The sequence below is a fragment of the Ammospiza nelsoni genome, chromosome 21, assembly GCF_027579445.1.
Source record: "Ammospiza nelsoni isolate bAmmNel1 chromosome 21, bAmmNel1.pri, whole genome shotgun sequence".
NCBI lineage: Eukaryota > Metazoa > Chordata > Aves > Passeriformes > Passerellidae > Ammospiza > Ammospiza nelsoni.
The window spans coordinates 3,612,966-3,640,197 of NC_080653.1; the positions used below are offsets into that span (position 1 = coordinate 3,612,966).

The 27,232-nt window shown below is 44.1% G+C and overlaps 2 protein-coding genes across 10 annotated transcripts in view; both read right to left on the minus strand.

Moving 5' to 3' along the window:
• Positions 1 to 18: 18 nt before the first annotated feature.
• Positions 19 to 10,229, minus strand: NCF1 (neutrophil cytosolic factor 1). Its single transcript, XM_059486917.1, has 11 exons — positions 10,051 to 10,229; positions 9,520 to 9,600; positions 9,157 to 9,232; positions 7,790 to 7,955; positions 7,602 to 7,657; positions 7,197 to 7,319; positions 6,719 to 6,826; positions 5,796 to 5,913; positions 5,090 to 5,197; positions 3,180 to 3,322; positions 19 to 2,269 (listed from the first exon to the last, which is right to left on the minus strand). Exons 1-11 carry the CDS (start codon positions 10,120 to 10,122, stop codon positions 2,151 to 2,153), a joined length of 1,170 nt encoding a protein of 389 aa, XP_059342900.1. The 5' UTR covers positions 10,123 to 10,229; the 3' UTR covers positions 19 to 2,150.
• Positions 10,230 to 14,411: 4,182 nt separating this feature from the next.
• The window catches only part of GTF2I (general transcription factor IIi), a 70,704-nt gene continuing 57,883 nt past the window's right edge, over positions 14,412 to 27,232 (minus strand). For 8 of the 9 annotated variants that reach the window (XM_059486867.1, XM_059486868.1, XM_059486872.1 and 5 more), the window contains 11 exons: positions 26,556 to 26,621; positions 24,811 to 24,994; positions 23,912 to 23,964; positions 23,255 to 23,362; positions 22,327 to 22,410; positions 21,331 to 21,514; positions 20,379 to 20,407; positions 19,151 to 19,228; positions 17,798 to 17,836; positions 17,009 to 17,083; positions 14,412 to 14,915 (listed from right to left, as the gene is read on the minus strand). In XM_059486867.1, coding sequence (XP_059342850.1) covers positions 17,025 to 17,083; positions 17,798 to 17,836; positions 19,151 to 19,228; positions 20,379 to 20,407; positions 21,331 to 21,514; positions 22,327 to 22,410; positions 23,255 to 23,362; positions 23,912 to 23,964; positions 24,811 to 24,994; positions 26,556 to 26,621 — 884 coding nt within the window. In that variant the 3' untranslated portion in view covers positions 14,412 to 14,915; positions 17,009 to 17,024. Of the gene's footprint in view, positions 14,916 to 17,008; positions 17,084 to 17,797; positions 17,837 to 19,150; positions 19,229 to 20,378; positions 20,408 to 21,330; positions 21,515 to 22,326; positions 22,411 to 23,254; positions 23,418 to 23,911; positions 23,965 to 24,810; positions 24,995 to 26,555; positions 26,622 to 27,232 lie in introns of those variants that run through there. The other variant, XM_059486873.1, reaches the window with a different exon arrangement.

A 27,232-nucleotide genomic window follows, 5' to 3' on the forward strand; every position in this document is an offset into this window, starting at 1 on the left:
GTGAAAAACGCTAATCACTTGTTTTTAAAATTTTTAAAAGTTTAATAGTAATAAAATAGTTAAAAAGAATAGTAACACAATTAGAGTAATAACGATTTAGACAAATTGAATTAAGACAATATGAAGCAATAAAAGCAAAGTGTTACAGACGTCTGGTACCTCTTTCTAGGCATCACGAGCCCGAAAAAAGACACCCGTTAAAAAAAGATTAACCCTTAAGAACAATAGCCTGTTGCATATTCATACACTTCATACATAATGCATAAATTCCATTCAAACACAAAATTCTGTCTAGTCTTCATCAACTTCTTCCCTCTAATCTTAACAGCGCCTTCGAGGCAGAAAGAAGTTCGTTTCTTCTGATATGAAGGCAATAAATTCTCTTCCTCTGAAAGATTTAAGTGTCCTGTGGCTGCTATCTCGCTGCGAGTCCTTTCTTTAAAAAAAGTATCTCACATAGCATCGTTTCTATTTTAGCAATTTCTATAACCTAAAACTATATTTAACACAGTGCCTGAGAGAATTAATACAGCATTACTTTCTAACACAACACATATAGTATTCATTTTAATATTTGCGAAAAGCCAATCATAAAATACATGCATTTTTCACATAGACACATCCCCAGAGCCCAGTGTGGGTTTAGACCCAGCCCCAGACAACCAAAACTAAAACACCCAGGCACAAACCTACAGGTCGACCCAGCGCCATCCCAAATAAAGGCAGCCCTGGCTGGCACAGCAATGGCAGCGTTGGCTGGGGCAGTAACCAAACGCAGAATGAAACTCCGTGTGAGGCAGCCCTGTCTCAGCACTGAGCCCTCACTGTCCTCTCGAGTGAGTCCTTTCATCCCCCCAGATAAATTTCCTCACTGCACTCATCTCTTGCAAGAGTGCCTTGCCCAATCTCCACCTGGACTGTGAAATAGAGAGCTGCGTTTGGTGTCAGGTACATACAGGCAATGTGTGTATTTGTGATTGTAATATGTGTGGAGACTGACCATGGGACAGTTATAAAGATGAATTCTAATAATAACTGAAGAAAGTAAAGCATGGAAGAAGGCCTTTGAACCTATCTTTTGTATGCAATTAACCTTAGCTGATTCAGAAGCATTTGAATTAAAGCATTAAGGATGTTGCTCTTTGCTTGTAGTTAAGCCTTAAAGAGTTTTGCAATAATAACTTTTTGAAGTGTAATTTTAGAATATTGCTTGTATCCTTGAAACCATAGCTTTGGAATATATATAAAGGAAACATGCTTATCTCAGGCTCTAACAAAACAGAGAAAAACAGCTTAAGAAAGGAAGATGAACATCAGTTCAAGGATTTATAGTTTCAACCAAGCTGGACATCACTGTTATGAGATTTGTAGTCCTTGCAATTAAAAGTTGGACCCACATCTAGGGAGCTGGACTTCACCAGATGGGATTCGTCTTCCTTCTTTCGGAAACTGGACCATCACCATCTGGGGATACTCCTGTTGGGAAACATCCTGAGAAAAACTAAACCACAATAGGTATAGAATTGTGACGTAAAAATTGGGAATCGAAACTGCTGATGAGTAAAAATTGGAATAGAAACTGCTGAGAAAGCTGATGAGTACCCCTATAAATACCTATAACCCTCAACTATCGGTGTGCAGTTGGAGGGAAAACTTCCCCCACTGCTGTATTGCAGTTGGAGAGAAAACTTCCCCAGCGCTGTATTGCTCATACTTGACCATATTAATTATAAATTGATTGCTGCTTGAATATTGGCCTAGTCAAGCTTCTTACTTATAACACCTTTCCTGCCACCATGTCCACACTGCTCCTCAGGGTCTATCAAGTGTCTCTCCTTTATTGATGAAAGCCACAAAAATAATTCAAAATACGAAGAGGGAATAGAAAGGCATGTAGAGATGAGGACTTGGTGCTTGTAAGGAGCTGGTAGGGCAGGGCTGGTCCCTCCTCAAAGTGCTATCAGCACACCGTGGGCTGGCTGAGGTGGAGGATGAGGATGGGCACTGGGCTGGGCTGACATGGCCGCAGCTCCCTGGCCTGAGGTGGCTGCCAGAGCCACCTGGATCCCTGCTCCAGCTCCGAGCCCCAGCTGCACAGGCGCTGCAGGAGATGAAGCTTTGGGTGGCTGGTGTGGGGGCTCACAGGATCCTCACAGGATCTTCCTCCATGTGCTCTCAGTGCAGCGGTTCAGGATGAGGTCCTTGCTGGGACGGGGAGGGACAGCAGGTTGAGCCTTGGGCTTGTTGTCCTCTGGCTCATTTTTCTCAACTGCAAGTAAAAAAGATGTACAGATGGGTCAGAGCTCTGCACCAAACATCACCCTCACGAACAATAAGCAGCTTCCTACATCACTGCCACCAAAGCTTCTGCCTCTCCTCCTGTCCCTGCTGCATGTATGGGTCTTCCTGCAGGTCATGGTGTCAGGAGGTGCCCACCAGTGCCCAGCTGGCAGCTGTGCTCAGGGAAAGCCTGTCTTTAGGTCTGCATGAGGTCTGCCCATCTTTAGCTCTGGGAAGGTCACAGATACTGCATGGGGACTGGCAGATCTAAAGGGTATGCCTCAATGACTGCCTCTCTCCTTCATGAAGAGATGGTCTTTACAAGGGCCTGAACTGGTAGGACAAGGGGAAGTGGCTTCACACTGTCAGAGGCCAGGGTTAGATTAAATATTAGGAAAAAATTATTTTCTTAGAAGGTAATGAGGCACAGGTTGCCCAAAGCAACTGTGCCTGCCCTGTGCCTGGAAGTGTCCAAGGCTAGGTTGGATGAGGCTTGGAGCAACCTGATCAAGTGGAAGCTTAGAACGAACTGGTCTTTAAGGTCCCTTCCTACCAAAACCAAATTCTATAATTCTATGATTCTTCATGTAACACTTCCTTGTGGGGGCTCTGCTGACAGCTAACACACGTGGCAATTGCAGTGGTAATGGCAGCATGGGAGAGGTTGGGTGCACAAAGGAAAGCACTGATCCCAAATGTGGGCTGACCTCCTTCCAGGACCATATTCTGCTCTGTCTGACCTATAGCCAGGGGTAAGAAAACCCCTTGAAAGAAACACCTCCCTGCACAGACATTCCCCATGGGCATGGTGTGACCTCAGTGTGCCATCCTGCTGCAGCTGCCAGCCCTGGTGGGGGGCACGGGTCATGCTGCAGGATTCCAGTTCCATTGAGGCTTACTGATGACATTGGCCTTGCTCTGGGAATTTCCACGCAGTTTCCTCTGGTTCTGGATGTACTTCTTGCTGTTCCTCCTGTAGGTCTCCTGGCTGATTTGCTTCCGGCTCTGCTTGTGGATGCTCTTCACATTTCGGATGGTGGATCTGCAAAGAGTGAGAAACAAAACTTTCAGTTTTCATGCTGGCAGCTGTCACACCACACACCTCCTTTCCCCACACTTCCTCCTGTGCTTCACCCAAACCCCAATTTCTGCTTTTGGGTTCTGCCTGGTGGATGCCAGCCGTTGGGGGCAGCCATCAGTGAGCCACAATCCATGATGTGTGCTGAGGCAGCTGGATGGTGCTCTGCAAGCAAACACTGAAGGGTGAACCCTGAGCACAAGTCTGGAAAGTAATGATAGGGATTGGTGAGGAAGATATGGCTGGAAGGATGAGATGGGCATGAGGGTTATCCAGGAATGCCTCAGAAGTGATCTATAGCTCTTTGAAGAATGAACATACAGGACCTATCCTGGGCACAAAATTCAGGTCCTTGGTGTGGGGCTTGGCATGGCTCCTCGAGGCTCAAGGGTGAGATACAGGGGAATGGAGAATGGGGCATGTGTCAGTGTGCACCCAGATGTGCAGTGTTCAACCCCCAAGCTTTGCATGGCTCCTCGAGGCTCAAGGGTGAGATACAGGGGAATGGAGAATGGGGCATGTGTCAGTGTGCACCCAGATGTGCAGTGTTCAACCCCCAAGCTTTGCATGGCTCCTCGAGGCTCAAGGGTGAGATACAGGGGAATGGAGAATGGGGCATGTGTCAGTGTGCACCAGATGTGCAGTGTTCAACCCACAGGAGAGAAGCTCCTGAGAGAAGTGAAAGGCTGAGCAGCCTGAGGCTGCTGCAGGGGAAACCCCAGCACTGGGGACTGTCCCTGGGCAGGCAGACAGGGGCCCTGCTTTGTCTCCAGTACCATGGCAGGAGTGAGGTGGCTCCTGATGTCCACCCCATGGCATCATCCTCCTGCTCTTCTCAAAGAAATGTGTCTCTCTGCCTTCAGCTCCTTGCTGGTGTGAGCACATCCCCCATGTCATAGCAAAGCTCTTGCCCTTAACAGGTCACCACACTCACAACAGGCTTGGCCTGGCTGCCAGTGCCACGGAGGCAGCAGTCACAATGGCAGGGGACAAGCCACTGTCCTTGGAACAGGCCACCTCATCTCCCCCAAGGCTACCAGCAAACAACTCTGTGGCCAAACAGGTGGATCTGGACCATTTTACACTGTCTCACACTCAATCCATGCTCCAGCAAAACTGGGTTTGGAGAGATTTCATAGCAGGCCTGACATGTCATCTTGCAGAGAAAAGAGATAGCAGCAAATTCTGCCCGTTTTAGCCATTCTCTTTGCACTGGAATTCATGAGTTATTTGTGCTTTTTATCTTTTTAATCAAAATAAAACCCCTTGCATTAGCTCAAATCCTCCCATTAGATTAGGCCACTTGGCAGCTCAATTTAGTCCAATCTCTCCTTGCCTCTGAAAGATTCAGTGCACACACTTAGGAAGTAAGAAAATGGCCAATTTAAAACTTAAACAAGATTAGCCCAGAAAAGAAACTTTGCAGAAGGACAAGGAGAAATACACCTGATGGGTATATTTCTCCTTGTTACATGTCCTTGTCCTCCTTGTCCCAACATTTCACCTGTTGGAGCAAGGATCCTGGAGCCCTGCATCAGCAATGCCTGTGGTAGCTGGGGAGCAGAGCTGGTGGGAGGACAGCCCTGCTCTGTCTGTGCCCTGCTCACATTTCTCCAGGCAGTTCCTCACGGACAGGCAAGCAGGTGACACCACAACACCTGTCTCGTTTAATTTCATCTCCCTCAAGGAAGAGGGGATGTTCTTATGCCCTCTATGCAGAGCTTCTCCTACCTCCGTGGAGGAGCACCCCGGTTCCTCAGCTCACTCTTCACAGAGGTGTTCACCTCCCCAGCTTTCTGCAGGTACATGGAGGGGTAATAACCTGTGGTTTCATCCTTCCTGCAACACAAAGCAACATCACTGGCAGTCGTGGCTCTCAACAACCTCCTCCAGGAGAGAGATTGGATCATTCTTATGGGTGGTCACAGAGTCCCAGCATGGTTTGGTTAGAGGGGACCTTAAAGGACCTCATTCCAACCCCCTTCCACAGGCAGGGACCTTCCCCTAGAATAGGTTTTTCCAAGCTCCATCCAGCCTGGCCTTGAACTCTTCCCACTCAGGACATTCCATGAGTCGTGGTTCATGCCTGTCCCTTGCTGGTGCCATGTTACCTCAAATGTTCCTTGCAGCTGGAGTGAAAGTTGAGGTTTTGCAAAGCAAAATGTACCAGAACAATTAGAGGCAAAATAACAGATACATATTTTTTTCCCATCTGCCACCTTATTGGATATTTCTGAAGCCCTCAGGAGAGGAATTTCCAGCTGAAATATTTAAGATTTGGCAAAGAACAGACTCTGAGGAGCAGCCCTGCCAAAGGAAGTGCTGGGCAGTGGCACCAAGGACACCAAGGCTTTCAGAGCCCTGATGGGGAGCACCATGGATGTCCCTTCCCTCTCCCTGAGTGCTCCTCACATGAGCTCTTCATGGCATCTCTCACCTGATGACCCACCAGCCATCCAGGAGCTTGTGGATGACTTCAATGGTGTCACCCTCCTTGAGGGTCAGCTCATCCTCCTCCACAGCAGTGTAGCTTTTCTGGACCACATACGCTTCACCTACACATGAAATGGGGATGGTGGATCCTGTGCTGACACCTCAGGGATGGGGCTGAACCTCCCCAGCCACTGAGGGGGCACCAGAGCATAAGGAGGCACCCTAATTTTAGGCAAGACTCAGAGTGCTTGAGGTTTGGATTCAGACTTCCCCCAGTCTTGTCATTGCCCATGGCTCATCTCAGCCCCTCCACCATCTCTCCATAAAAAAACTTTTGGATGCAAGCAGAGGAAGCACTCCTATCTCTGCTTGAAAGTGTGCTCAGAATTCAGGTGGTGAAATAAGGCAGAAGGAAGTGTTGTGCTAATAGAGCCTTTTCCAGTGTTGTGAAACCCCCAAAGCTGAAGCCTGTTGAGCAATTGGCACAAGTCTGCAGGATCCTTCCCCTGCTCCACGTGATAAACCCTGCTGTCATGGCAGGGCAGTGAGGGGACAGGGAGCAGGGCCAGGCCCTGATAAGGACAGCTCAGAGGTGGAGCACTGTGAATGCCTGTGTCTGATTTTGTTGCTGCACTATGCTGTTCTACTAACCCAGCACCTCAGCCAGCTCATCATGGCCACTGGGTAAAGATCAGCCAAAACACAAATCTAATGCCGAGTTGCAAGTCATGGGAAGCTCCCAAGGTTGACACTGAGGCCCCAAGCCATGAGATTTATCCTTCCTGGCATTTCCTACAGCAGCATCTCCATTCCCAGTGATCCTGCTCAGTCTGAATTGCCCAGCTTTGCAGTGAGCCATCACAGTGGAGAGCTGCAGCAGGCTGTGCTCTGACACACACACACACACTGGTCACACCAACATGTTACCTGCATAGTTAGGCTCCTGATCTTCAGACTCATCAGGACCATCCAGTGGCTCCAGATAGGCAGCAGGTACCCAGCCTCGTTTATTCTTCAGCTGACAAAACCACCAGCCTGCAAAGAAAGCAGCCATGGGCAAGAGCGGAGAGTGTTTGGGGACTGGCACCAGGTCTGTCCTGGCCAGGGCAGGTGCAGGCATCTCTGTGTCCCAGACCAAAGGGACAGTGCTGGGGCCAGTCTCTGTGACATGGTGCAACCAGAGAACTTGACCAGTTGATCCTGCTCCTGTGGGCAGGAATCCTCACAGGCTGAGGCATGGCCAGGGTGTTGCACAGTTTCCTAGAACTGCCCCTCATGCTCAGCCCTCACTGCCATAGCTGGCTCACACGCTGTGTTTGGATGCAAGGGCAGTACTCATTCCTGCTGAAGTTGTGGCAGGGACTGGGCTGGCCCTCAGGGGCTCTCCAGGGGGATGGACACATACCATTCTCACTCTTCTCCACAACATCCACCATGTCCCCAGCCTTGAGAGCCATCTCAGATGTGGAGCTCTTTTCATAGTCGGCGATGGCTCGGTACGTTTGCAGGACAATGGGGCCCGTGATGTCTGCATGAGAGAAGTGACACATGTTCCCTCCTCCAGCCCCCAGCCCTGTTCCAGGCAGGCCAAAAGCAGCCCCAGGACAGCCCAAAGTGCCCTCCCAGCCTCTTTTAGCCCCAAATCAGTTGGATTTCAGGACAATAACTTACTCCCCACAAGGATTTGGCTTCACTGCAGCTGCAGGTCTGGTATAGCAACCATGTTCTTAGTGAGGGAATCTACCATGGAATGAGAACTCTATCCCCAGGCTTCACTGCTGTTGAGGCAGCCACTTTGCAGCCCTCTTACCTGTAAGGTTTTTCTTGGAATCCTTTGGCAGGAGGAAGACCTCAGGCTTCTTGATCCTAGACAGGTCAGAGCAAAGGCAGCTCAATGCCAACCAGCCCTATCCATCAGCACCCTCCCTGCAGGCTCCTGCCAGCATCCAGGGCCAGGAATGCAGGATTTCCCTCAAAATAGCAGGCAGCAGGACTCACTGGCTGTCTGTGACAGGGTTCATGTCATCATGACGGACTTTGAAGAAGTTGACCACGTGCAGGCACCGGGAGATCTTGTGGGGCAGGTTGACCAGAGTGTAGCAGTACTCAGCCAGCGTGCCCTGCCTGTTCTGAGTTGAGCGCTGCCCATCAAACCACTTTGGGGCTGGGGGAGAGGGAAAAGGGCTCAGAAAAAGCAGACAGAACGCTTTGTTTTAAATACTTTCCCAAGCACACTGCTCTGAATCATTAATTCTGCCCTGCAAACAAGTGGGTCTGGCCCCAAGGTGCTGCATGGCTGCATTGTGCCAATAAGGTGAAGCTTTGTGGGGGCACAGCTCTTGCAGGCCCAGCAGTGATCCTGTTTGACCCTATTTCATTTTTAGGGTAACTCCTACATGTGTGTTCAGACTAAGCCCAATTGCTGGCCACAAATACAGCAGATGCACCAGGGCACCAAGAGGGGCTCAGGGGACGCGCCTGCAGTCAGAGGAGACATATTTATCCTCCCATCCCCTTGCTTATGGTGTTCTTGACTCCAGAGCTGTAAAATACTGCTGGCAATCCTGACCCCAAGCAGTGCTGAACCACATGATGGAGATGCCTTTGTGTGGTCAGTGGCACCCCATGCCCCCCAGCAGTCTGACATCTGTCTGGTCCTCAGTGCTCCCAGTTCCCCAGATGGAATAAGGGTGCTTTGACCAGCCCCAGCATGTTGAAAGAGGCACAGCATGGTGGTTGGTGTTAGTCCAGCTGACTGGCACCCACACTGCTGCATAGTGCAGGCTTATTCCTCCTCCAGAGATGCTGACCACAACTGCAGCTCTTTTTCAGACTCCCTTCTGCTTCCTTTAAAGCAGGAAATTAAACAAAATGGGGAAGTTTTCTGACATGCACCTTGCTTAGAGACAAAACATCAGCTGTTGGGATCAGGAGTTCATTCTCTGTCATTGAAGACATATTGCATTGCTTCCTCTTACAAAGTATCTGTGTTGCCACAGGGGCAGTAAGCCAACACCAGTGATGGTGTCACCAAAAGAGGGCTCAGCTCAGCTCCACTCAGTTCAGCCTCCCCAAAGCCAGACACTTTGTACCAGCCAGGAATCAAAGGGGTCACAGCTGATTCTTTTGGATCTGCTTCTGGGGTGCCTTAGAGAGCAAGGATGGGGTCTGCAGGGCTGCTGAGTGTTGGGAAGAACCACTGCCACTGCTCACATCTTTCTGGGGTTTTGCTTTCAAGCCTGGTGTACAGGAAATACTGCACCACCCACCTGTCTGGGAGGCAGCCAGCACAGCTCAAGCCACCAGGGAATTTCCCAGCTAGCTGCAATTTTTATTCACCCCCAGCCACGGTGCTTGCCCCTCACCTGGCAAGTGCGGGATGATCCGGTTCTCTATGTTGATGTCCCCGGATTCAATGGGGAACATCTCCTTCAGCGCTTTCTGCAGAGCAGAGCCAGGCACAACAGTGAGGATGGCACCAGGGGAACAGGCTGTGACACCCACTCCTGTGCCCCCAGCTTGGCTCCTTTCCTCACCCTGCTGCCACCAGCATGTCACCTCAGCACTCTGTGCCCAGGGACACAGAGCCAATGGCTCCCACCTTCAAAAGAGATCCAAGAACTGGACCCAGGAGCCTCTTTTGAACCAGGTTTGCTTTGAGGCAGTTTCAGATGGCATTCACCCTCCTTTTTCCCCACCCCAAGCCCATGTGTCCTGGGAGGACTCACGTGGAACTCGTATATCTCAGTGAAGCGGCGGTAGACGACCTTTTCAGAGAGGTCATTCCACTTCACCAGGAACATGTAGACCTGAGGAGCAAAGCAGAGGCTGCAGTTTTGCAGGCAAGTGGGACACCACTCCCCACTGTGCCCAGAGAGCCCTGGGGATGGTCCAGTTTCAGATAAAATTGGTTTTCCTTCCACCACCCCAACGCAAACAGCTCTGCCTTGCCAGCAAATAAACTGGGCACTAGGGGAGTTGCAATGGATGGAGAAGGGACAGAAACATGCAGGTGGGTGAGAAACAAAGAGGAAAAAGCCCTTTCCAAGAGAGCAAAGTAGCCAATGTCTTGCAAAGGAGGTGCCTGAATCTTGTGTGTTCAGGACAGTTTAGTCTCTGGCTGCCTGCACCTCATGTTATCAGCCATGACCCCTTTAAAAGGAAGCATTTAGGCTCTCAGTCCCATTTACCTAAGAAAATTTGTAAAAACCCTGACCAGTCCTCAGTCCTCACAAGCCAGAACGCTGCTGAGTACTCACGTAGTGCTGGCTGGGGAAAAACCTTTTCTCGTAGCCCAGCAGTTCGATGTGCCGGATGAAGGCGTCTCCCATTGCTGCTGCTCCCCGCAGGGCTCTGCTCCGGACCCTGCTCCTGCCTGAATGGGTGCTCTCCCTTCTCCTCTGCCCTGGCTCAGCTCTGTCTCCCCTCCCCTCTGCCCTGGCTCAGCTCGGCTCTCTGTTGCAGCCCTGGGGAAGCGGAACTGCCGCTGCAATCGCACCCGTCGCTGTGCACTCGCTGTGGTTTGTACCGAGCGGTGCTGCCCAGCCCAGCCCCTGCAGTGGCTCCAGGGCTGGGAGGCCTCGGGGATAACCTGGAGGGAGCTCTGGAATCAGAAGGCAGTGAGGGGTTGTGGAAGGGGCTAACAGCAGGCCTGTTAGCTAAAGGAGCAAGGAGAAGCTGAGAAGCAAGAAAAAGCTGATAAGGAGCTCTCTGCAAGGCTGTAACCAAGGAGACTGAGAGAAGAAAGATAAGAGAACTTTGCAGCTGGACGAAGCATTTTTAGAAAGTTAGTTGAAGTCACTGTAACTTTTCACCAATAGTGTTATGTTGACTGATTGTGGCCAATAGTTAGGGTAGAAGAAGCATAAACAAATGGAAAGTGTATAAAAGTCAGCCATGTTCAATAATAAAGAGTTGCCAACTGAGACTGCTTGTGGTCTCTGCTCTCGACAGCAACAAAGGGTGAGGGCCAGGCTGGCTGCCCTGGTGTCCAAAGGACTCCTCTGGCTGCTGATGCTGCCCCATGATGGCACAGGGTACTGCAGCAGAGGGTCAGGGACAGGTGCCTTGGATGTGACAGCCAGAGGTGCCTTCACCCTCTCTATCAGAGCTGGAACAGCTGAATGAAGCATGTGATGCACTCCCTGAGCCCCAGGAATGGCAGTACTGTCTTCTGTGTGTGTGGGAATGGCAGGTGGGGGCAGCCACGGGCTCCGTGTGCAAGAGACCCTCCTCTTGCATCACCATTTCCTTTCAGTCACTTGCAGCTTCTTCAAAATCTGCCACCAAAAGGTTCCCTTGAGGAGCCCCCAAGGACCTGAGTCAGTCCCAGCCCTGCTCACCACCTTACCTGGGCACGGGGCTGAATGGGAGGGGACCCAGGCACAGGGAAACCCCAGAGTGGGCTGGAGACAGACCCTGTGTCCTGCTGGGAGAGCAGGAGAGTCCCCTGCTAAGCTGTTCTGAAATGCCAGTGCACCAGCTGCATTCATGTCCTCCTCCATCCTCAGCCCTGAGCAGAAAGACCTGAAGGGATGTGAGAGCTGCAGGGATCAACTCCACACTGCTTGCAAGCAAAGGTGCACCCAGGAGTGCTTTTGTCCCCACCAAGGGCACCCTCAGTTACAGTGGCACCAGAGCTGGGCAGTACCTGACAGAGCTCTCCACAGGATCCTTGGAGGAGCCCAGCTCCAGCCAGCTGTGAACACTCAGCTCCATCCCCTCTGGAAACCTGTGCCAATGTCCCCAGCAGGGCAGCTCACACCCTGAGCTGGGTGTTAGAGCAAACCCAGCCCACACTCAGCCAGGAGCAGAGATCCTCAGGCAGAGGCAGCAGCCCCAAACCACAGCAGAGCTGTCAGGGGCTCTCCCCACTGACCAGCAGCACCAAGCCCCGCCACAGGATCACCCCAATGCCCTTGTCAGCTTGTAAAGACAAAAGCTTGTTCTGGCCACATTAAAAACATCAAATACTAATTGTAGCCCTCCCCTGGAACTTGGGTGTGGCACCTGCAGCTGTGCAATACTAAATGGTCATTTACTTTTGGTTTCTTATTAACAGGGGGACTTTCCTATATGCAAGGGAAGTCCCTTGCCTATTACACAACCACATCCATCCAGAGCTGTTTGGATTCTGCTCTGTTAGTCACCAGATAACTGCTGCTCATGCAGAACACCATAAACTTAGTCGTAATAGCTAATTTCATAATTACAATTGTTTGTACTAAATTTAAAACTGCATTACACACAGTACATTTCTGGAAACCACTCAATTCACATGTTCCTTCCTGTTTCCTCATTCCTCATTCTGTGATGTGAGAAATGAGAGGTTTTAGATGCCACTGACCGTAAAGGATTAGTTCACAGTGAAACACCACCTGTAACTCTGTGCGAGACACTGCTGAGCCTTCCATCAGATGTCTCACATGTCTAATACATGTCAAGAAGCAAGATTTTAGAAGAAAATTCTCAGAAGAGGAACATTCCATCTGAACAAGCCAAGTTCTTTTGGTTTTGCACAGCCTGGTTTTTGGTAGCAGGGGGGCTCTGGAGGTGGCTTCTGTGAGAAGCTGCTCAAAGCTGCCAGATGTCCAGCAGGGCCAATCCTGATGGCTCTGAAGATGGACATGCTGCTGGCCAATGCCCACTCCAATCCTTTCAGCAAAACCTCTACGACCACTTTCATTTCATTTTTCTTTCAGCTCCTGCAGAGAGAGTTCCAGTAGAGCCACTCTGCTGTTACACACTTGACAAGGCAATACCCTGGAATTATTTATTTTCCCAGTTCCTTTGCTGTGACACTGTCCTCATTTTGAGTGAGCACTAACAACTCCACCAGCAGCAGACAGCTGGGCAGGCTGTGCTGAAAGTGCCTCCTAAAGAGGGCTGTGAGTAAAGAAGGGATGAACCATCCTGCTTTTTCAGAAGGGGAAGTCAAGCCAGCTAAAACCAGGGGAAAGCTGCATTATGTCATTTCCCCATTCTAAATATGTCCAGAAGCAAGTGTGAAACCTGGTCCTGAACTACTGCTGGAGGTTCACTGGCTCAGCAGGTCTGTTCAAGTGTGTGATGGTGCTCACAGGGGTCCCAGGATGAGGGAAGAGATGAGGATCTGACTCCATGTTTCAGAAGGCTGATTTATTATTTATGATATATATTATATTAAAACTATACTAAAATAATAGAAGAAAGGATTTCATCAGAAGGCTAGCTAAGAACAGAAAAATAAAGAATGATAACAAAGGTTTGTGGCACAGGCTCTGTGTCCAAGCCAGCTGACTGTGATTGGCCATTAATTAGAAACAACCACATGAGCCCAACCACAGATGCACCTGTTGCATTCCACAGCAGCAGATAATCAATGTTTACATTTTGTCCCTGAGGCCTCTCAGCTTCTCAGGAGACAAAAACTTAAGGAAAGGATTTTTCATAAAATGTGTCTGTGACAAAGTGAGCAGCAGGTAAATGTGGTGGTGGTTATAATGTGGACAGTGCCCACGTGGCTGGGTTAACAGGTCAGGTACAGCAGTGGGCTCATTCCATGGGGCTGGGAATGCTGTCTGCTGAGGCAGGAAGGCACCAGTCACCACCAGCTCCCAACTGGAGAGAAGGAAGGCAGGACCAGGATGAGCTTTTCCAAAATGCCTCAGCCTGGAGCTAACCCTGCCCCTGCTGACAATACCAGCACAAGGGCCCAGTATTCAAGTGGGAGCACCTAGATCTGCATGTTGTGAAACACAAGCAGATGTCCTGTAGGGTCTCCCTTACCTCCAGAATGACAGAAATGTGCTGCTCTGGATTCACCTGCTGAATTTCAGGTTGCTCCCATGGAACAGACACTGCACTCAACTGAATTTAAGGCTTCAGAATTTTCCTGAAAGATCCAATCACATTACCCACCCAGAGCTGGATTGCAGTCTCAACAGCAGGACTGGACCTTAATTCTCTGCTGGCAGGACACAACCATGCTGCAAACATGTTCTACCTGCCTACAGAATTACTTGATTTCCTGTAAAAGACATAACTGCATGGACAGTCTTGAAAAAATCAGAAAGGTCTTTATTTCTTCATAAGGGAACATCATTTACCATTTGGGCATAATGCAATCATCTCAAATTCACACCAGTAAAAGAGAAACCTTTGCAAATAATCTGCATTTTTAGAGATTATCATATAGCCAGAACTGTACATCTCCTATGGCTTGTTAAATTTGAAAAAAAAAAAAAAAAAAAAAAAAAAAAAAGATGTTTTACATGTTGTGGTGGATAACCAGGACCACACAGGACTTAATTTGTTCTATTCACAGAATATTCTGAATTTTTGACATAATAGGGCTTAGAGCAGGCTGTAGCATGTTTCCATAGCTATTCTAAATGAACAGAAGAGCATCCCCCACAGCCTTCAGCAGAAAAGCTCTCACACAAGTCCACACAATTACTGCCCATGGCAGGACTGTAAGACCAAACCCATCATATGTAAACTGTGTGATACTCTGATATAACATGGACTCACTACTTTAACAGAAAAAACTATTATGGGGTTTTATTTCAGTTGGTTCCTAATCCACACACTGGAATATTGATCATTTCACAGTCTATCTCATTAATGCACACTAACCATCAAGTGGATAATTTTATCTTTTATTTAGGAAAAACATATGATAGATATAACAGGAAAAATTAATTCAAATATACAGATACTGTTGTCCAAAAAGACATTAAAGTAACATCTGAAAATTAATGTAAAGGGGTTTTTTCTCCAAAGTAAACAAACTGAACTCTTTGCAGGATTTTTTTATTACAAAAGTTAGAATGCATTCAGGTACAGTGAAATTAATCTTTACTGGAAAAGGTATACAGCCTGAGCTATGTTCCTGTTGATTTTCATCCCTGCCATCTCCCCAGCATTGCTGCATCAAGTTTAGTCCTTAAAATATATTCCAAAGTAAACTGATACAATCCAAATCTACAGTCATTATTAGGTCAATTCACAGAACTGCTGAAAAAGTAGACATTCCTATATAATAGTACAAAAGGATTTGTATAGAAGATACTTCTCTTATACAGTTATATTACAAAGCTCTGGACAGGCCGAGCAGGCTCTTCTCAGAACAGGCAGCTTCTGGCTGGGAAAGAGAAATTTAAAAAATTAAGTTAATTTAATTGAAGTCTTGTGCCTTATTACAACTACGAGCAGTCTGTATTCTATTTTCCAGTTCTTTAGGCCTAGATTTGTCACCCTGTTCTTCTAAAGTTCTTCTAAGCCTTCTGATTTTTACATTTTTGTAAGCGAGTTTCTCACGCACTTTTCATGTAAATAATGATTGTTTTGCATTCCTTTCTGGAGGAGGAGAGAATTGATGGACTGTTGGTTTGACCAGTGTGGTTGGAGAGGTGGCAATTCCATCCTCCAATCCATGGTCACTTTTGGAATTCTATAAATATCAAGATCTGGTAAAAAATGTGCCTTTTATGCCATGGACATCTCAGTGTGTGTCATTCATTTTGTGTCCTATTGCAACACAGATTCAGCAAACATGCAGAAACTGAATATGGCTCTCAATAAATAGGAGATTAAATGTGTGCTCTAGTGGTCTCTTGTCAGAATTTAGAACAAATATTTATTTTAGCACAAATTCAGTAGATGGCCTAAAGCATCCAAAACTCTGAACTGCTGCAGCATCAAATTGTGCAGCCATTGCTTGGACAACATTTTTGTGACCTTTAATTGACAAGTGAGATGTTTTTTATTTCTCACTGCCTGCAGTGTGTCCCATGACGAATCAAAGCTTTTCCTTTAGTATATTTTATCCTGCCACAAAGTTTTATCACAAACACAGAATTCACTGATTTAATAAGAGCACCATTGCTGCCTGCAGTGCTCAGGGCACAGCTGGGATGCTGGTTTGTCGGCTCCTGCAGCTTTCCACCACATCATTTCATTGTCCTGGGCTGTGGTCATGCTGTACAAGGCTGTCCCTCAGCTCCAAAAACTCAGCTGGTGCCAGGAATGAAACCCACAGGCTCCAGGCTCCCCCAGCCAAAGCTTCATTTAACTTTACACCAATCAAATCAAATTGCTGAAGCATCAAATGCTGCATAACGAGGAAGATATTTGGGATTCAGTATTACCAAAAAAGCTGAAATGGAAAGAAGCACTACCATTTTCTTTGAATGAAGCACAGAGACTCTAAACCATGTGGGTCAGCATTTTAGATTTGGTGATGTGATAGCATTGCTAACATTGCTCTCCACCACCACAAAAACATAATTTTTAGGAACAAGTGACATTAAAAACAGAGTAAGAGAAAGATTTGGACATTTGGGCATTGTAAATGAAACTAGGCTTTTCATAAAAGTTTAATTTATGAAAAGAAAAGAAAGAAAACTTTTAAAGGAGGTTGGTTTGTCATGACAGTTAATAGTTTTACTGAGTGTCCCAAGCTCAGACAATACTCAGACAATCATAGTGAAGAGCTTTCCTGCTCAATTACAATTTGGAAATGTATGTGCATCACCAAGAACAATAATGCTTTTTCACACAACCATATCAGTGCTTTACATAAACACTAATTCCCTCAGCTTTCACTTGCTCTTCTTCTGAGATATGTGATTTCAATCACATATTTTAGGCCACATTTTTCTAGGACTTCCTCAGAAATTTGAACACAGTGTGCTTTATATTGGATAAGAAAGTGCAAAACATCTGACATCTTATAGGTAAGAACTGAGACAAAGTAATTCCCAACTAAAGTACTGCACCTTCTGACATTCAGTATTGCACTGTGGAAGGGGCTAACAGCAGGCCTGTTAGCTAAAGGAGCAAGGAGAAGCTGAGAAGCAAGAAAAAGCTGATAAGGAGCGCTCTGCAAGGCTGTAACCAAGGAGACTGAGAGAAGAAAGATAAGAGAACTTTGCAGCTGGATGAAGCATTTTTAGAAAGTTAGTTGAAGTCACTGTAACTTTTCACCAATAGTGTTATGTTGACTGATTGTGGCCAATAGTTAGGGTAGAAGAAGCATAAACAAATGGAAAGTGTATAAAAGTCAGCCATGTTCAATAATAAAGAGTTGCCAACTGAGACTGCTTGTGGTCTCTGCTTTGTGTCATGACCACCTCAACAGTGACATTACATTTCATCTCTCCTTTCCCCAGCCAAAAACATTAAAATATTACTCCTTGACAGGTGTTGACTTCAAGAAACACTAAATTGTTTTACCCAGTATTGATGAGGTCTATGACGTCAGATCTTCATCTTGCTTTATTTGAAACTGTTCTTCTGTTTCTGTGTTATCTGTTAAAAAATTAGGAGTGAATGAAAAAGCGGAAAACTTCTCCACCAATTCTGTTACTGTTTTACCTAAGTAAAAATTTATAAAAACATGAAAAGCATTCATTATATTTTTAAACTAATAATAATAAATAAAAGCATATTCACAGCAACCTCATTCTGTGAAAATTACCATTTCCACTGTAATGTAATGATGATGCTTTTAGAAGGCTTCTCCAAACTAAATGAGTCTGTGATTCTATCTGAAAAGGATACAGTCCAAGTATATTCTTGGACAATAGGAAAGTTGGATGTTTTCTAGAGTTTAAGTGCTAAAAGAACAACAATGCTCCACTCCCTTGCCCCCAGCAGTGTATCCAGGCCAGTGTGGCATTCAGAGTTCCTGATGATGGCAAGCATCACTTGTGGAAACTCCTGCACTGAATAACTAAATGCATGATTCAGGATATGAAGTCACTCAGAGCCTATGTATAGGCAAGACTCACCAACTACAAAGAATTCCTAGAACTCCTTTGTAAAATTATTAGAATAGTAATTTTTGCTGCTAATGCAGCATATCATAATATCATGCAACATGATAAATAAATGAGGACATGTGCCAGGAACCAGTACAACACCTCTTCTTGGTTTTGATTGACTTGACTTTAAAAACAGATGCAACTTTGTTCAGCATTACTTAACAATATTTCTTGATAGTAACTGAAGACAAACACTTACCTCCTATAGATACTTCCATTTGGCTTGGTTCAGCTGGCTCTTAAATGAAAAAAAAATACAGTCAAATGAATATGAATACAGTTTGAACAAGATGAATCAGATCAGGGAAATCAAGTTTTCCCTCAAAAAAGCATCTAATTTTTCTTAAACAATCAGACTCATATCTCTTTGACCGAGATAAATTTGTGTAGCTTTTTATAAAAATATAAAATATCCCCAAATATTTATTACATTCAACTATGCAACACTTTCTCTTCTAAGAATGGTTCACTGTGGCAGACATATCACCAAGACCCAGAACAGCAGAATGCATTTGCACAGAATACACCAAATTTGGAACAGCTTAAAGAAAGAGTCCCAACTTCTCCTAAGCACTGTCTGTGATGGCAAGTCTGTGCACTTGGGGGAACAGTGGGAAGGTGCATAACAGAGGACAAGTATGCTTTAATTCCATGCTGAGCTTTCTACTATCTCTGCATGGATTGTAGATGAACATGTTCTGGGAAAACCATTTATCCTTTTTAACACTGCACATGTTAAGAACCAACAGACTGAGCAAGCTCACAAATCATCAGCAGCTGATCCTCCCTCTCACACTTCCACATGGAAACAGAGGAACCAGCAGCTTCCTTGATAATAATTTTCATCATACATGTGTCCCTTACTCTTAAAATGTTTATCAGATGTTTTCTCTTGTTTTCCCAGTTTCTTTGTGTAACAATTTATTCAGTCAATTGCAGAAGTTTTCTCCACACTACACCAACTTAGCATACATATTTTTAAAAGGTGTATGAACATTTAAAAGCTGTATTGGATCAAAGTGAAGTTGCCCAACCACATTTCCTTAGTTAATTCACAGCCCAAAGCTAATTTCTCTGTTCAGACTAAGACTGCAGTCCCAGATGCAGCCTAGCAGGTTACAGAGCTTGGCAGAGGGCAGAAACTCCACCCAGACCCCTCTGCCAGCTGGGCAGGCAAACTTCACTTGGCTGTACATGCAGACATGCTCACATTTGAGTTAAGCAGAAATTAATAATGGATGCTGAATTGCCTTTACACATTGCCCCCACTAATCCTTCTTTCCAGCTCACTCATCCTCTGTAAAAATCAAATCAAGGAACACACCAATGACACAGCTTGAAGAAAGCAGAGTCACTTTCCACTAATGTTTAACAGCTCATAAAGTTATTTAAAGTTTAACAGTTATAGAAGTTAACAGCTGTTCATTTCTCAGAATGAAATAGCTCATCATGAGCCCCTCACACCTAGGACATGACAGTAATGATATCTGCTAGTGAGATGCAGAATGGCATACCCCACCCTCCTGCAAGGACACGTGTCACACTGCATCACCTGGTAGTACTGCTGTGGTAGTGGCTGCTGCTGGTGCTGCTGGTGATTCTGCTTCTGCTTCAGCTTCTTCTAGCAGCTCTAAGATTAAACATGATCATTGTTTTACTTCACAATGAAAATGGTTCACATGCAACACAAGAAAAACCTTTGAATCTGCAAATCCTGAAACTTCTCACATGAACAGGTCACTAACACTGTGACTGAGATGCAGTTCAATTCTTTCTGTTAGAGGAAAAACATTCCCTGTCTTGCCTGCAAGCACCAAAACTTTCCTTTTAAGTTTCCACATGTTCTTTAGATGAAGAATAAAACACCACACTTATAAGCAGTTGGCTCAGACTTTCAATCATTCACCTTGGTACCCATCAGTGTAAGATTATTTTGATCATAATTAGTGAGCCTGTCACTCATTCACCTTGGTGTCCATCAGTATATAGAATATATATAATATACATAGTGTATATAGTATATATTGTGTGTGTGCATGTATATATATATATATATAATATATAAATAATTATAATCATTTTGATCATAATTAGTGGACACAGACAATGCCCAAACCTCCTGTGGTCCATGGCCAATCTGCTCCCCCAGTCCCAACACACATTGACAACTTATGCTGAACTGACACCAGCTCAATGGATTCTTTCATTTCTAACTGAATTCTCTGGAAATACCATTCCACAATTATTTTAGCAACCAAAATACTGTATCTTTCCTTCCCACTACCCCAAACAATTTCATTGTGAGGGCCAGATTTGCCATAGCACTTCAGTTAACTATAGTTTGCCTCTCTAAAATGTTATAGTTTCAGCAGAATGCAGATTTTTCACTGGAACAAGGTTGTGCAGCTACTGGAAAGCTCTTACTAATGCTACTGTGATGGATTTAAACTTATAACACAGCAACTCTCATATAAGTGTGCTGCTCAATCAGGATCCTAAATTTCTTTGGGACTCTGCAGCTGAAAGATACAAAATCAGAGTCTTGCATTTCCATATCAAGTCAATGCTAATCTTATGCTGCTTAAATGTAAATTTATCCCCCTGCCCTCAAGTTAACTGCACATCCATGTTTAGTCAGGAAATCTTAATCAGAAATACACAGGCAAAATTATACAGAGACCTCAACAACTTGGGGCCTCTGCCACTAAGATACAATGTAGAAAATGAAACTTGGTAGGTTACAAAAATGGATTTGTCATCAGGGTCTCAAAAATACTCACGATTGTTAATCACAAGTCCTGGAAACGGCCTGGAAAAAAATATAAAAATTACTGATTCTGAAATGCACTGCATGGTGTTTCCTCCCAATGTAACCTCCCCACACCTTCTATAACAGAGGTCATGCTAAAACATGATAAGAAAGGCAAGTAAAACAGAAGGAAGAGTAGCTCTTGGGGACTTTGGTTCTTCAAAACTAGCATTTTGAAAATGTAACATGTATGGAAGAGCTAAACCCTTCCCTTGGTCACTGCTACTTAGCAAGGAATCACCTCTGCAGGGTTCAATTCAAAAACACATCGAAGTCCTTTTGGTTAGAATATGTCATGATTAAGGGTGAAAATTCAGATTCCTTAGTAAAATCTAAGAAATTTTTCTCTCTAAGGATAAACTGAAGCTTTTAAACTCCTGTGAAGTCATCTATGATTTGAGAAGTTACAGAAACTGATATCAATTTTTATTTTCAACTCCTCCTTAGAATGATTGCAAAGTTTGATCTGTTCTGCTTCAATGCATACAAATTAACATTGGATATGTGTGTGTGTCTATGGAGATATACAGATAGAAATGAAATTCCCTTATACTATAATTGGACAATATTGTATTTTAAAATATTGAATAGAAACCAATGAGCTCTGGACTTGTTTCAAAACTTGATATTATGACTGAGAGAGCAAGGCTCAGAAAACTATAGGACCTTTTAGCATATTATGATTAGATTTGAACTCAAAAGATAGCTTGCTGTAATATGCAGTATTGGTAAAATGCCTTTTGTCATACCAAATAAGGCATTTCCTCCTTTATTCATGCTAGGAATATCTGTGCTTCATTTGACCTGATATGTTATCCAAAAAGAACCAACATCTATTTAAAGATGCACTACAACTTCTATTCTCTCACATTTATTCCAGCTATGGGGCTGTACTCATAATGTAATTAATGGCAACTACATACTTAATGACAGTGAACTTGATAGACTCTGCTGAATCCAAAATCTTCCTCATTGAGCTGAGTTCCAGATAACTGGGTGCTTTAAATGCCACACCTGGAGGCATTCCATCCACCAACACACAGCCAGGGTTGTTAGTGATTTTTCTGTATGGAACTTTCACAGGAAAATTCATACCAGTGGCTTCACCTAAGGGAGAGAGGTTGTGTTTATTTTCAAACCCACAGTATTTCTGATTACACTGAAGAAAAAGTGTAAGAAAATCCTCAAAGGATTAAGAAACAAAATTCAAACCATGCTTTCTATCAGATCTGAAACTCTGAAAATTCACTTGACAATGAAACAATTACAGTGTTAGAAATGAGGTTCTGGATTACACTCATGAACATGACTATGAGAGCATTGGTCACAGCTCCAACTCTGACAGCTCAGCATATGAAGAACACAGACTCTCCTCTCAGAGAACAGGATATTAAAGGAAATAGCTACATGAAGGAAAACAAAGCATTTCCTGCAATGCTATGAAAGCAATTCAATGCAGCACAAGTGAAGGAATTTCAGGTAAGGAGACCCAGGTCACTGCTATTGTACAATGCAAAGTACAAAAACAGACAAAACTATACACAGCAAAAGGGTTAAACTGCATTTTTAAAATTACTCTAATCCCAAGTATTAAGAGGTCAGGATTATGAAACCCTGAAAAGAACCATGGGCTGCCAGCAAAATAAATACTTCATCCATGCTGACACAGAAAAAAGGAAAAGAAAAGGTGAACCATGAAGCAATCCAGACCCTTAGGACTTTGTTTAAAACATCAAACTATCTACATCACTTACAAAAGATTCTTTTTGTAGTCAAAGCACAACATTCATATACAATTCTCAAATATTAATGATCATATATATAATTCACTTTGAGTGAATATTCATTCACTAACTGCAGTATGAATAACATTAATTGCACTCACACCTATATAAAAATGGGGAGTAAGAAGCAATTACCAAATTTCTGGCTAAAAAGATCATTTACTTGCTCTCTCAATTGTCTGGCATTTTCTGCTTTTGGCAGTCGCTCATTTTCATTATCTGGAAGAAATTGTGAGAACAGCATGAGAATTAAGCACAGATTTCCCCCCCTGAAGCTTGTTTATCTCTGCATGTTTACTCAAAGCAGGTATACCCAAGAGCTCCTAAACAAGGACTGTCTTTGTTCCTCATTTTAGTTGTGACACTGAATTGTAGAAATACGCACAAGTAGATGGTTGCTAAGAAATTACAGAATCCTAGAATGGTTTGGTTTGGAAGAGACCTTAAAGATCATCCAGTTCCAATCCCCTGCCATGGGCAGGGACACCTTCCACTGGACCAGGCTGCTCCAAGCCCCACTCAACCTGGCCCTGAACACTTCCAGGAATGAATCTAGAAATATCTACAGATGATTTTGTAAAGCAATTGAAACCAACAAATTGTATTTTACTCTCTTATGGAACATAGAATGGTATGTAAAGCTAAAAGCAAATTGATCATTCAGTAGATGGCCATAGCATGCAACAAGAAAAGCAGTAATTGGTGTTAAGACAAAGCAGTTCATCCTCCATGGTCATTGAATTCAGTTCAAGTACTGTCATCTGGAAGCTACCAAGAATTGCAAGTCAATGTTTAATTTATTGCATCATAAAAATGTGGATACTTCTTAACAGGAGGCTTATAGAACAGTCTTATTCTAGAGATGTCACTGGTGAGATATTAAATTAATGAGTGTTAGATAATATTTAACATCTCAGCAAAACCAAAAGCTAACTTGTGTTCTTTCCTGACTGTACTTGTATTTCAGCAAACCAGCCTGACTGCAGGAAAATATCAAACTAAGCAGGTATCATGAAGAATATAAGCACAAGCATTATGATGTGAAACCAGCCAGTATACACACCTTTTATGGTTACTTTAACAATGTTTAGGTCTTCAATACGTTCAGCTGTTTTCACTGTGTTTTCTGTGGTCCTTGCTGTATTGGCATTACTGGAGGAATTATTTTTTCCTAAGAGGATTAATTTAGAAAACATTTATAGAGAGCTCAAAATCTTCAGTCTCATCTATAAAGAAAATATTGCAAAACAACAAATATTGGCAAAGTTTTCAAAGAGGACCTAGTTTCAGTTTCAAAATGGGAGCATTTATTCCATGACCTACCTGCCTGACACAATTTTCTACTGGCTATTTGCACTCCTGTCTCTGGTGCCTGTGTCATTTAGATGATCTACATACTAGGAGTAAGTAATTTATCTCTAGACCTGAATAACTCCTGTGAATCCTACATTACTGTCTACATTTTGATTGAATGTAGTAAAGAATACATTAGAGGCACAATTATTTGTGAATAACTTAAAAAAATTAATACTGCCTTGTTAGAGCTATATTTAAACTGCAACTGGTAAGTGCTTATCCCATCTTAAAAACAAACAAACCAAGCAACTGCAATGTAGAATAAATCTTTCAGGAATTTATTAACACCATGCTGCTCTCATAATTAATATTTAACCATTGAAATAAACTTTTATCTGGAAATTTAAGCAGCTGCAATACTCACCTCGTGAGCTTTTACCAGAACTTTCTTTGATAGCTGCCTCAAGCACCTCAGGCCTGCAAACAGATTGAATATTTTACATACAATAATAAAATTATACCACCAACATTAAAGAAAATCCCATTTTCAAAAATGGTAACTAAGCGATGTCCTCTCAGCCAAACAGACAGTCAAGAATGCAGTGACTGAGAGGCTCCATAACTTCCCTGACACACAGAATCTTAAAACTGGTTTGGGTTGGAAGGAACCTAAAACACTGCCCCTGCTATGAGCAATGAGCAGGGACACCTTCTACTACATCAGGTTGCTCAAAACCCCATCAACCTGGCCTTGAACACTTGCAGGGATGGGGCAGCCACAGCTTCTCTGGGCAACACCCTCCCAGTGAAAATTTCTTCCAAACATCTAATTTTACCCTGTTCTCTGTCAGTTTAAAGCCATTCTCCCTTGTTCTGTCACTATCTGTCCTTGTAACTTCTCTTGCCACTGTTTCTGCACTGGCACAGGAATATCTAAACCTGTTCTAGGAAAAAGAAAGAAAATTCTTACAGCTGTCATTAAAATAATCTCCACTCCTCAGCTCCCAATACACAACCAGAAAGGTTTATGAGTAGTCCATAAGTGCTCTTTGCAGCAGGAACTAAACCAGTGATGTGATTATTGTGGTGGATTAAGAAATATGGACTTGCTCTTCCTCTCAACAAAGTCTAAGAGTCTGTCAGAACAAAGAGATTATTGTATCTTGTTCCACTTGCACAAGAGCTTTCTGATCATTTTCTCAATAAAAATATTCCAGTGTGCATTTTACAGAGTAATTTAGCAACTTGGCAACACAATTTCATTTTTTGGTCTACATTTCAATTCTCATTAAACAGATTATTCAAGACATATGGGAGCCTTACTTTTTAATAATAAATTTTATTTTGGGTCTATTTCTCAGGATCTTCTCTAGTCTGGGGATCCCAAAGGTGGTGGGCTGGCGGAAGGGCACCCCCTCAGGCAGTCCTTCCACGTGGAAATCCTCAGGGTAGGAATCAAACAGGGCATATGGCACCTTCACAGGCCCACTGCGACCCAGAGCCTCCCCTGAAATGCAACAGAGCAAATAAGGTACAGTTAGGCAGCTGATGTGGAGAAAAATAGAATATACAGAAATACCTCTGCTATAAATGGAATAGAGTACTTGGCACATCCACACTCAATTAGGTAAAACCAGCAGGCTTTGCCTTTTTTGGTGACAGCTATGAGTATGCAGGGAGAAAACAAACAGTTTCAAACTTAACTCATTCTGTTGCAGTAAATATTGCCATAATTTTCTGAAAATTTGTCATTTCCATCCAGCTCATGCCACTGGTTTGGTCTGCATGCATGACTATCCTATCTGTATGGCACTTTTGTCTTGGGTTGCAATTGCAAGATGCAATGTGCATTCTATCCCCACCTGTCAGAGCTGGGGCAGCTCTCTGCTGTCCATGGGGCAGTTGTTTCTTTCTCTCTCCCACAGCCAACCCTCCCTCCAGCAGATCTCTGCTGTCCATGGCCACTGAGTGTCCCTGCAGGGCTGATCCAATGCCAGCATCCCATGGGGAGATGCTCCGCCCAGGGGAGGAGCCAAGCATTCCTGCCTGGATCCAATCTGAGCCTGGCACAGCACAGCAGCCTTTGCCCCCTGCACTGCCAGAGGAGCAGCTTTCTGCTGCCCTGCATGGCCAGAGGGAGCCCAGGCCCATCTGCAGCAGCCCTGGAGCTGCAGAGGAAAACTCCCCCCTTGTGCAGGATCCCTGCTGCAGCAGAGCCACAGCTGGCACTGCAGGAGGGCTGAGCCCCCTGGGATGGGGCTGGGACACCGCCCTGACACACAGGGGCAGGGACTGCTCTCACTCTGGCAGGGGTTCTTCTTTTTGTACTATTGCATTTGTATTTTTAATTTTTTTCCTAGTAAAGAACTACTATTCCTACTCCCATATCATTGCATGAGAGTCCCTTAATTTCAAAATTACAATAATGCAGAGAGAGGGGTTTACATTCTCCATTTCAAGGGAGGGTCCTGCCTTCCTTAGCAAACACGTGGCTTTTCAAATCAAGACACCCTTTGTTGAAGGCAATGCATTCTGCCTCTTTCTCTTCTAGAGAATAGCATCAAAGACAGGTAAGATTCATGCTCTTATTCAAAAATCCACACTCAGAAGAGTAAGGAGAAGCCATTACTTCCAAAAGTCACTAGTTTCCAAACGGCCTGCACTAGAAGTGTCAGAATACAATGGAGCAATTTCTCCAGACACCACCCATAGCCTGTTTTGAGTCATGCAGAGTCATACCAAGTCCCATTTATAAGCAGAGTGATGAATGCCTAAAAGGATGTGCCAGTGTGTGAAATCACTCTGTGGCTCATTTAAAAAATTGTAATCCAACTAAAACTTCTCCATTTTCAAACCCAAGTAAAATAACAAGTGGAAATGTGACACTGGATTGCAAGCACATGAGAATGAACTCAGATGGGAAACTCTAAGGTACACAAGGATTGCAGGACCTCTGGAATAAACATATGAACACCTCTCATACATTTATCTAACTGTTCATCTAACTGTACATTATCTAGCATGTTCATAAGAAAGGAATCTCAGTAGTAAAGAATCAATAAACATACCACATTTTTCACTAAACATATTTTCTACTTTCTCCTTCAAGTCATTGATTTTGGTATTCCACAGCTCTGCCAGGAAGAAATTGGAAGAATTAGAACAACACTCACACAATGAATCAGTCTTTGAATAACATTTTAACAAATCTTTAATAAATTATTATGCTTGATAACCAATTTACTATGGCAATAAAAAATGTGTAAAATGGCTTTCATTCTGCAAAACTATATCCACATCCATCCTTATTTTCCTGAAGCTTTGAAAGATACTGTAACTAAATGAAGCAAAGGTGATTAAAAGTGAAATTAATCCAAGAGTGATCCAAAGTTACTATCAGATAGCAGGAAATTTACTCATCTGTTACTCACCTAGTACCCAAACTAGTGGCACAAAGCTCCTCATGTGTTCAATGACAGAGCCTGAAACATTTGCCTCTCTCCTGAGAACTTTAATCTTTAGCACAGTTTCTACTTCAGTGATGAGATTAAATGTCCATTTAATTTAAGCATTTTGTTTCTGACAGCCATCAGAGCAATTTCTACACCAGTTTACTTGTGGCTGCACTAAGTGGGCCATGGCTGGTCTACAAAACTAAAACCTCAGTCTAAAGTTTAAAAAAGTTGCAGATTTAAAAAAAAATACCTAGGTCCAACAAGCAATAAAAGTCCAAGAAAACTGTACA